The following is an 11,752-nucleotide window of genomic DNA, read 5'->3' on the forward strand; positions in this document are numbered from 1 at the left end:
CAAGAGATCGCACTTGCTGATACCAAGAGAAGCAGATGCCAACAAGTTCTTACTAGGAGTAATCACAATAAGGTACCAGGCTGGGTAAGTCAGAGAGGCTCTTCTGGAGGTGACGGAGACTGCTACAGAACCTATGGTGAAAGTCAAAGCCCAGTCTTTGGCTGAGGAGCTGGGATCATATTGGTTTTCTATTTTCACTGTGATATGGTAAGACAGTCTCAACATCCAGCATGTGGGCAAACTGATGTAATCAACCGCCATGCAGATAGATTTGGCGGTCAACTTGCTGTAGAAGACAAGAGATTCCCTCACCTGCTACAGAAACACAGTCAAGTGCAACAGAGATGTGTGAGGAGAAATACATGGAGCCAGTGCTTAAACAAAAGCCACTGAAAGCAACTAAAAGGCACTTTAGCTATGAGGCACCAGATAAGCCTATTGGTGACGTGCTGAAGAAAATGTATTCAACCCTCTCTTCACTTGATGACAGATTCCAGACCTTGGCAGCGGTTAATGATAAAATTGGAGTTCTTGTAAACTTTCCCCATTTGACAAAACAGAGGTGGTAGGGCAATGTCAAGCATTTAGCATTGCTTTAAAGGTTGATGGAAAACCAGATATTGTTGGTACAGGACTTCCAGAAGTCAATTTTCCATATTTTCCATCTCAAAATATGTCGAGTTTGGAGCTCTTGACTTTTATGCAAGAGAAAAAGTGGACAGAAATGTAGCCCAATTTATTAGTACCAGAATCTCTGCCACGCTTCCTGTTAGAGTGGCTGCGGCTGTACAGAGCTAAGCTCAAACTTTAAAATTAAAAACTATCGGAGATCCACCATCAAAGAAGGTCTCAGTGGTCATCATAAGTATAAGTCATGTAGTCTCACAACAATTCTCTATGATGATGTAATAAATGACTTTGCTGCAAGAAAGTCAAGGTGTCAGCTGTTTCCCCAGGCAGTGTCTGCTTTTCCATCTCTGGTCGCTGATGAAAAAAGGGAACACTGAGCAATATATTGCTCTGTGTATACAGATCTTAACACAAAAGAGCTGCTAGTGTGTAGTCAGGTGAAAAACATTGGAGAACCAATGCTTTATAGCAAGTCGGCAACATATTATTAACAGTTTAACGTGACAGACCTTTGTCTAGGTTCTGTAACTAGACATAACATTTTTTATCTATTTTCACTAACATTCAGAGAGAATTCTGTATACAATGACATGCGCGTTCCATGACAGGTTATTTGTTTTGGGACATAAATATTTTAGTTTCCATATAAACTAACTGAACACAGATATGATGAAGCAGAACAATGTCTAAAACAAATAAGATTATATAACAATTTAGTTAATAAATGTAAATATTTTCTTCTCCATAATATACTGTAGAAGAGAAGTAAAAATTATAAAAAAAAAAATATATATATATATATATATATATATATATATATATATATATATATATATATATATATATATATATATATATATATATATATATATATATATGATATAGAGTGCGCTCAATGGTGTCCACCACCTTAGGATTATAATTATCCAGTAGACAACAAATAAAATTTGAAGTTTATTCTTCAGACACAGGTTTTGATTTGCAGGTCTTCAAAAAACAGATACCCAACGCGTTTCGTCTTATATGACTTCATCAGGGGATAGTTTCAAATTCTTTAAAACATAACGTTTAAGGAAGGAATCCAACTTTGTGGATAGACTGCGTGCCAGAATAGACTTAAATCCAGCCAGGACAAAATTTCCCAAAAAGTGATAAATTGGAAAGAATTTTTCTCCAATGACAGTGACCTGGATCAAATAGACCGGATCTAGCATCACCAATGTCTGGATACGCTTGTGCGCCCTGTTCTGTCAGAGGCTGTAGCAGCCCTCCGACCCACTCTGCCCGCTCTGCCCCCAGGTCCCCTGCCCATCTCCCTGAAGTGGAGACGGGCAGTGAAGACGCTCCCCGCCGCCTTGCTGACAGGGACATGCAAGAGAATGAGTGAGACACTTGCGCGTCCCTGTCAGATGGAGCTGCCGCCCGCCAGCACAGGAAATCTGGCGATGGGGCAGGCTGGCTAATAGCTGCTCCATCTGTACACTAGTAAACCCACTAGAAGCTAATGCTTCGAAAGCTATTCCGCTACCTTGTACAAACACTTGCCTCTGCGTTTGTGCATGTGTGAGAGAAAGCGATGTAGTTTAATTTGCTTCCAACAGATGGCAGTGTTTTTTAGACATACAGACACTAGACCAGAGGTTCCCAAACGCGGTCCTCAAGGCACCCCAACGGTTCATGTTTTAGGTCTATCCATGGCTCAGCACAGATGGTTAAATCAGACTGACTGAGTTACTAATTAAGTCACCTGTGGCCAAGCATGGATATACTTAATACCTGGACCGTTGGGGTGCCTTGAGGACCGCGTTTGGGAACCTATGCACTAGACATATATATTATACATACATATATACAGCTAAAGTCTACTTTTTTAAAGCAATGTTTTAGCCGGGTATGGATCACAGGGTCGACAAACTGAAGGTCAACATGAATTGGGTTGACAGGTCACTAGGTCAAAACCTGCATTAGGTTAACATGGGCTAGGTCAACAGATCGAAATGGGGGTTTTAACATTTTATCCCGAATGTCTACATGGACACTAAAAAAAGTGCACTGCGCTCGCCATGCTTCGGGTGTGGTGCCGCGCTACGCTCAGCCCACTATTCTATTCTCCCGCCACACCCTAGTGGATGGCAGGGCATGAAATCCCGCCTGTCAGCTAAAATGCAGGTGTTGACCTAGTGACCTGTCAACCTAAGCCCATGTCGACATTCAGGTGTGTCAATCTTCTGTGGTTGACCCAATGCATGAGCTTCTGCAGTCATTTGATAATCATTAGGCTTTCAGATTCACACAACAGCGATCTGGTCTGAAAACCCCCCCCCCCCCCCATTGGCTCATCTGCTCAGTGTCTCTATGCCTTGCCCCTTCACCCTGTGTCTTACAGAATCTTTCCCACTCCATGGGCCTCTTGGCCTCAACGCCATTTGTGTCTCAGGTTTTTCCCCAGCACATCCTCCTATGGCGTCTTCTGCACCATATATCCCCCCGGCATCTCCAGACCCCCTCCCTGTCCTATGTCTCTCCCTATCTGCAGCCCACACTCACCTTTGTACTGCCTCCTGGCATCAGCTGTCTGTGTACTCTTAAATTCTGCAGCAGCAGAGGACAGTGACAGCAACCTGATTGGTCCAACGATTCCTGATGTACCCATCATTTTTTTGGGTGTGGTATAGGGGTCCGACAGTCGGGATCCCGACAGACATTATCCCGACCTCGGGAATCCCGACAGCATGGTGAGTGCAACCAAGCCCCTTGCGGGCCAGCTGCGCTCGCCACGCTGTGGGCACGGTGGCTTGCTACGCGAGCCACCTATCCTATTCTTCCTCTATAGGGGTCATGGACCCCCACAAGGGAAAATAGCAGGTGGCCGTCGGGAACCCGGCTGTCGGTGTTTTGACAGTTGGGAGAATGCCTGTCGGGATCACAACTGTTGGGAAGATAAAGAAAAATACACAAATATCCCTGTGTAGTACTGACAGAATACAATGTCTATTGTACTCTAAGAACCAGAGGGTCTTGAATATAAGCGGGGAGTGTTTCCTTGGGTGCCGGACGGGGTCATAGAAACATAGAATTTGATGGCAGATAAGAACCATTTGGCCCATCTTGTCTGCCCCTTTTTTTACCCTTCAGGTAATCTCAACCCCTTTTAATCCTTCTTTCTTTGTAAGGATATTCATATGCCTATCCCAAGCATGTTTAAATTGTTCTAGAGGCTAAGACAGTATAACAACTTAAACATGCTTGGGATAGGCATATGAATATCCTTACAAAGAAATAAGGATTAAAAAGGGTTGAGATTACCTGAAGGGTAAAAAAAAAGGGGCAGACAAGATGGGCCAAATGGTTCTTATCTGCCGCCAAATTCTATGTTTCGATTACCCGTCCGGCACCCAAGGAAACACTCCCCGCTTATATTCAAGATCCTCTGGGCTTAGTGTACAATAGACATTGTATTCTGTCAGTACTACACAGGGATATTTGTGTATTTTTCTTTTTTTTTTCATGAACAATCAAGGAAACGCTATATAGAACTAGACTGACCTATATATCTGCTAGGGAAGTAATATCCATATTTCCAGCGCCTATATTTGAGGTTGAGGTATTCTATCTTCACTTTTTAAAATAGTGGTGTACGATTTATTTTTTCTCACACCACTTGCGCAGTTTCGATACCATCTATATTGTCTATTCTATCTATAGCGGATTGGCTGGTCTATTATCTCCTACTTTGTCGCTTCACCAAGCTTAATACATCTGTCTCAATATGATTTAACCATCTGTGCCGAGCCATGGATATACTTAAAACCTGGACTGTTACTGCTCCATGAAGGCAGAGCTTGAGAACCACTGGACTAGAGGGGCATGGACACAAACAAGCTTCCACATGGAGGCAAAAGAGAACCTACAGATGGAGCGCCTCTCAGCTAGTGCCGGGGCTCGCCAGAATGCCCCCGCTGGCGAGATGGTGCTCCACCTGACTGCGACGCGCATCCCAGTTTCCGGGGGACGTGAACCCTGCCAGTCTCCACTGCAGGGAGACAGGCAGGGTTAGGGATGGGGGGGGAGGTGGGGGCGCTTGGCGAGGACCAGCGGGGAGCAAAGTTGGAAGGGGACACATGCGCGCATCCCAGTTTCCGGGGGACGTGAACCCTGCCAGTCTCCACTTCAGGGAGTCAGGCAGGGTTAGGGATGGGGGGAGGTGGGGGCGCTTGGCGAGGACCAGCGGGGAGCTAAGTTGGAAGGGGACACATGCCTGCATCTCCTTCCGGGGGCTGGCGATCCGACCGTCAGACCATCGCTAGATGAAGCACGCTCCATCCGTAGATGGTTTACGTCACTGGTTCATGCCAAACATGGACCTCTTGGAGCCATACTATTTTTTACTTTACCCAAACGTTATGAGGGTTCCTTTTAGTGCCACAGATGAATAACAATATTTTTTGTTTATCTGAATATACTGTATTTCTTTTTTATTTCCATTACATGCCATCAAGAAGCTATTCAAATCGGGGATCTGTATGAGAAGATTATTTTGTAAGAATAGCAGATATTAAATTCCCTTTTTACTATAGTTAGTAAGTTAATTTTAGTAACTGAAAAGAGTAACCTTCAGGAATTTATTAAAGAAAAAATAAAAATCCCTTTTAAAAGAATAATTTTTACTATGAAGGAAAATAATTATGAGAAACTGAAACAGCAATGAGCAACATGTTGTCCCTAGTTAGGCTAATATATTTAAAGTGTACTGGGGCAAAAAAAAAAATGGTACTCTTTACCTAGCACGGCGCCCACGATGTCCATCGCGGTCATCGGGGGTAAAAAAATCGCGGGCATCGCGGCCATCCCATGCACTAAAAAGACGGGTGTGACGCGATGCCCGCGATTTCCCATAGGGATCAATGTTAAAAGTGTGATTGGACGCGATTTTACTGTTCAATGCCCGCGATTTTTCCATAGGAAACAATGTTAAGTGGGCCACAGAGCCCTAATAGTCCCCCTGAAGTCTGAAATGGCCCCCACAATTGTTAACGCCACCCCACGATCAACGTGAACCCGAAGCGTGGCGAGCGCAGCGAGCCCGCGAGGGGCGGCGGTACGCGTCCTCCGACCTTTTCATACCCCCACTATCCACGTCGGCGTGGAGTTGAGAATAGAATAGTGTGGCGAGCGCAGCGAGCCACCGAGCCCGAAGCGTGGCGAGCGCAGCGAGCCCCGCGAGGGGACGCGGATACCTGTGAAGCCCGCGAAGGGACGCGTTTACCTGTGAAGGTATCCGCGTCCCCTCGCCACGCTTCGGGCTCGGTGGCTCGCTGCGCTCGCCACACTATTCTATTCTCAACTCCACGCCGACGTGGATAGTGGGGGTATGAAAAGGTCGGAGGACGCGTACCGCCGCCGCTCGCCACGCTTCGGGTTCACGTTGATCGTGGGGTGGCGTTAACAATTGTGGGGGCCATTTCAGACTTCAGGGGGACTATTAGGGCTCTGTGGCCCATTTAACATTGTTTCCTATGGAAAAATCGCGGGCATTGAGGCATTGAACAGTAAAATCGCGTCCAATCACACTTTTAACATTGTTCCCTATGGGAAATCGCGGGCATCGCGTCGCACCCGTTTTTTAGTGCATTTGATGGCCGCGATGCCCGCGATGGGCGCCGTGCTAGGTAAAGAGTACCAAAAAAATCCTTATTAGACAAACAGAGTTAAACAATTTTCAGATTTTTTTCAAAGACTTTAACAACAATCCCACTGCAGTAAATTTGGCAGTAGCGTCCACATACAGTGCAGGAGGTATTCACAGCGCTGTACTTTTTACACATTTTGTTATGTTACAGCCTTTTTCCAAAATGGAATAAATTCATTTTCACTCATTATTTTACAAACAATACCACATAATGACAACGTGAAAAAAAGTTTGGGGGATATTTTTGCAAATTAATAAAATGGAAGAAAATGTGCTGCGCACGCCTCCGATGCCAGGGAGGGCTAGGCTGCAATGGTTTGGGGGCCGGGTTTAATTTACATCCATTTTATAGAAAAATCTATACATTATTTTTACATATATAGAATCAAACCGGGAATCCTCTCCCCACCAACCTTCACCATCCCTCTTCAATAACATTCTTTTAACTATGGCTTAGACCTAATATCTACCATCTCCTGATCCGGGAAATGAGAACAGTATCCTTACTCCATCCAAACCGATCCACCAGGCATCTCACTTTACAGCACTGGGTGAATTTACATGGTCAGGATTAAGAAACAAGCGCAAATACTAGCGGATTTAACAATGAGTGATATTTTATTGTCACTCATTTCAGTAGGTGAATAAGGACACATGTGTATTATACATAGGTAAGCATTATAGGATGCCCAAAACATACTGGATGCACAGCCAGCCAGCTAACAATGACAGCTCTGTATATTACACTGTGAACATCGCGCCCCTAGCGGCGCAGAAGTCACACTACATGCAGATTACCACTGACAGCCGGCGGTGCCACTGCCTGACTCACCCGAGCCTCCCTCTCCAGCTGGCAGTGCAGCCTGGTGCCTTTCAGCGTCCGTACGATGTGTGCGATGCTCACGGAGAGTTCCTCCTCCTCTCTCTGCATTGTGTGCACCGAACGTGCCCTGGAGCCAGCTCCAGGCCCGTTAAATGACCGGTTGTATCCTAGCAACAACTAAAGGTGTTCAACACAAATATACGTCCGGCAAGAAACAGCGTCGTATGCTAGAGGTTCCGGATGTCATCTGGAAAGCTGGCACATTACTTTGTGGTTTTCTTTATTGCTAGGGTCTCCACTGTATATCCTTTACAGTAATTGTCACATTTTTATTTTGAGAGATGTACATTTGCAAGACTTAGTAAAGTAGTATATGTTAACACGGCAATGGTTGCAAATATGTGGTTTTATATTGTAGAACTACAAAGGTATCCAGATGATATGTAGACAGTCAATAGGTCGACATCAAAAAGTGGACATGCAATAGGTTGACATTGACAATAGGTTGAAACAAACAAAAGGTTGACATAGCAATGTTAAAATAATTTTTTTGTTTCATGCTTTACAATCCATGTGAACTAAAATTGGGAACGGTAATGTGCCGAAGCATGGCGAGCAAAGTGCTACACTAGTTTAAAGGTCCATGTTGACACTGACACCAAAAAAAACCGTGAAAAACTCATGTTGACATTTTCATGTGTCAACCTTTCTCCTGTCAACCTTTACTGACACCCAACTAAAAGTTGCAACACACGCACAAACCATACTTGCCTACTTTATTTTTCTCGTCTCTGGGATAAGCCTGGAGAGAAGACCAAATAGTATGTGTCAAGGTGGTGGGATAGGCTGTTGTGACCAAGCCCTGCCCCCTTGGCAGGCAAAGCAGCAATTCACAGGTCCACGGATTGTGGGAGGAGCTAAAATAACACTAAATGATGCAATTCGTGTCATTTTAGCCCCATCCCCTCGTCTGGACCCTCAAAGCCCGGTATTTAGTGCATCCGGGAAGGGAGTACGGGGTGATGTAGGAGAATCACCCACCTTCCCGGGAGGGGGACATGATTTTCGGAAGCCTCCCGGTAATTCCGGGAGGGTGGGCAAGTATGGCACAAACACACGCACAAAAATATCAGTGGATCTGAACTGTTTGGTCACAAATCTCCAATCGGGAATGATGGCATCATTGCAAAATATGAACTGCAACACTGGTGGTGGGACGTAATACAGGCAGAGTTTGCCAGGGGTACAGGATTTTTGGGCCAAACTCAGATGTTTTTTTAAAGCGACAATCATGGTTTTTCCTTTTTATTTATCTATCTAGAAGTTTTTTTAAATAGCTTCACCATGTCGACCCGATTAAGGTGGACATGCATTGGGTCGACCACTAAATGTCAACATGGCTAAGGTCAACTGGGTTTGAAGGTCAACACAAGCATTAGGTCGACAGTGTCTAGGTAGACAGTCAAAAGGTCGGCATGATTTCTCCCTCTTTTTTTTATTTTTTTGAAGCCGATATGTGCAGACGGATTCGGTATGAAATCCCGACGGTCAAAATCCCAACAGAGTCAAAATCCCGAATGGGTCAAACTACCGACAAGAAAAAAATCCCGACAAGGTCAAAATCCCGACATTTAAAATCCCGACAAGGACAAAATCCCGACATTTAAAATCCCGACAAGGTCAAAATACCGACATATAGAATGTACAGGTGAAACAGTCAACATGACCTTCGGACGACAGGTCGTGAGATCTACATGGGCTTTTTCACAGTTTTTTTACCCGAATGTTGACACAGTTGACATGGACACAGTTGGAAGTGAACCGCAGCCCCTCGCATCGCTCGCTTCGCTCGCGATGCTTCGGGCACGGTGCCTCGCTGCGCTCGGCACACTATTTTATTCTCCCACCACGCCTTAGTGGATGGTAGGGCATGAAATACCGCCTGTCGGCACATGTCAGGTCAAAAAAGAGTGAAAAAACCCATGTCGACCTCGCGACCTGTCGACCGAAAGTTATGTTGACTGTTTCACCTGTACATTCTATATGTCGGTATTTTGACCCAGTTGGGATTTTGACCCTGTCGTGATTTTGACCGTCGGGATTTTGACTGCATTCCGTGCAGACAGGCGGTATTTCATGCCCTACCATGCACTACAGCATGGTGGGAGAATAGAACAGTGTGCCTAGCATAGCGAGACACTGTGCCCGAAGCATGGTGAGCGTAGCGAGCTATCTGAGGGGACATGGTACACTTAGGTGGTGTCCATGTCAACTATGTGAACATTTGGGACCCAAAAAAATGTGAAAACCTTATGTTGACCTTTTCATTGTCCACCTTGACATTATTGACCTAATGCTTGTGTCAGCCTTCCAACCCTGTTGACCTTAGCCATGTCGACCTATTTCATGTGTTAACCTTAGTCATGTCGACCTTCAGTGGTAGAACCAATGCATGTTGACCTAATATGGGTAGACCCAATGACCCATACCCCCAGGACCGCCCAGCCAGTGAAAGGGACATCAAGAGACATTAGGGGGAGGTTAGGGTTAGGCTGTGGGGATGGAGGTTAGGGTTAGGCTGTGGGGAGGGAGGTTAGGGTTAGGCTGTGGGGATGGAAGTTAGGGTTAGGCTGTGGGGAGGGAGGTTAGAGTTAGGCTGTGGGGAGGGAGGTTAGAGTTAGGCTGTGGGGAGGGAGGTTAGGGTTAGGCTGTGGGGAGGGAGGTTAGAGTTAGGCTGTGGGGAGGGAGGTTAGAGTTAGGCTGTGGGGAGGGAGGTTAGAGTTAGGCTGTGGGGAGGGAGGTTAGAGTTAGGCTGTGGGGAGGGAGGTTAGAGTTAGGCTGTGGGGAGGGAGGTTAGGGTTAGGCGATTGGGAGGGATGTTAGGGTTAGGCTGTTGGTAGGAAGGTTAGGGTTAGGCTGTTGGGAGGGAGGTTAGGATTGGGCTGTGGGGAGGCAGGTTAGGGTTAGGCTGTGGGGAGGGAGGTCAGGATTAGGCTGTGGGGAGGAAGGTTAGGATTAGGCTGTGGGGAGGGAGGTTAGGGTTAGGCTGTGGGGAGAGAGGTTAGGATTAGGCTGTGGGGAGGCAGGTTAGGGTTAGGCTGTGGGGAGGGAGGTCAGGATTAGGCTGTGGGGAGGAAGGTTAGGATTAGGCTGTGGGGAGGGAGGTTAGGGTTAGGCTGTGGGGAGGGAGGTTAGGGTTAGGCTGTGGAGAGGGAGGTTAGAGTTAGGCTGTTGGGACGGAGGTTAGGATTAGGCTGTGGGGAGGGAGGTTAGGGTTAGGCTGTGGGGATGGAGGTTAGGGTTAGGTGGCGTTTACATGCTGCTTAGTTGGTAGAGCAGTGTTTTTCAACCACTGTGCCGTGGCACACTAGTGTGCCTTGAGCTGTTCTCAAGTGTGCCCCCAGATCTAGAGAAGCCCAAACCTGTTTACAGTCACCGCCAGTTAAACTGTAATTTACTGGTCTCTTCTTTTCATGTAATGTTTTATATATGGGGCCAATAGGTTTGTTTTTTTCCTGTGGGGACCACTGTGTTTTGCCCTGTGGGGATCTCATGGTGTGCCTTGGCAATTTTAAAATCTTATTTAGTGTGCCGCAAGGAGAAAAGGTTGAAAATCACTGTGGTAGAGGATGTTTAATATGCAGAGGAGGGGTGTATAGTGGAGTGGGCTTATTATTCATAAATTTCTGGTGGGAGGACAGCTTGCTTGACTGCAGATATCTCCAGTTCCCGGAACTAGATTTCTTAGCTTTTAATGGAATTAAAAACTAGAGAATCCCACCTACAGTACCAAATGGTACTAGGGGACTAGGGGATCAGATTTCAGGAAGCAGAGCAATCCGCCAACGAATATATAAAACTACATACCAGGTGTGTGGAGCTGCTGGAAGGCTGATATCTCTGGTTCTGGGCACAGTAGAGACCAGCTTCTAGTATCCCCCAAAGGGGGAGAGTCCCAGCTTTTGGAATATACCCTCAGAAAAACTCTAACCCAGTTAGACAGAACCTTAAATATCTGACTGGGAAGAGCAATTAACAGGCTTGGATGGGGACCACTGCTTTGAAGTCAGATATCTCTGGTTCCCCAGGGCCGATTTTTTAAATTATTGTACCCATGGAAAGAGGGGACCCTCAACTTTCAGACTAGGGCCCTCTGATTCCTGGGGGGTTTCTGGGTACTCAGAAACCCCACCTGCGTGCGCTACTGCCCTTCCTTCACTGCACCCTCCCCCACCCCATTCCCTGCTATATGCCCCACCACACCTCTTACTTACCATGATGTGTTATATTAACCCCTTCCCGACATTTGACGTACATTTACGTCATGGCCGGGATGTACTTCCCGACGCATGGCATAAATGTACGTCATGACTTTAAACTGTCACCGCGTCTATAGACGTGGTGACAGAGGGACGATGGCTGCTGTCCCTGACAGCAGACATCTTCCCTCGTAGCCCAGGGGGGGCAGTGATGCCCCCCCCCCCACCGGCGATCGCTGCGATTGGCTGTTCAAATGTGAACAGCCAATTGCAGCGTTTTCTGTGTTCTGTGTATAATTTTGTCTCTGCTGCCCCCTAGTGTCCAAAAAAATTAAAAGGAGGTTGAAATAA

General features: G+C 46.2%; 1 protein-coding gene across 1 annotated transcript in view; it reads right to left on the reverse strand.

Annotated features, from left to right (window-relative positions):
* TBC1D19 (TBC1 domain family member 19) overlaps positions 1-7,347 on the reverse strand; it is a 135,378-nt gene extending 128,031 nt beyond the window's left edge. Inside the window, exon 1 of the mRNA XM_083159365.1 lies at positions 7,152-7,347. Coding sequence (XP_083015491.1) covers positions 7,152-7,250 — 99 coding nt within the window. The 5' untranslated portion in view covers positions 7,251-7,347. The remainder of the gene's footprint in view (positions 1-7,151) is intronic.
* Between the last annotated feature and the right edge of the window lie 4,405 nt (positions 7,348-11,752).

This window comes from Crinia signifera, chromosome 1 (genome assembly GCF_055691185.1).
Source record: "Crinia signifera chromosome 1, ASM5569118v1, whole genome shotgun sequence".
In the NCBI taxonomy this organism is placed as follows: domain Eukaryota; kingdom Metazoa; phylum Chordata; class Amphibia; order Anura; family Myobatrachidae; genus Crinia; species Crinia signifera.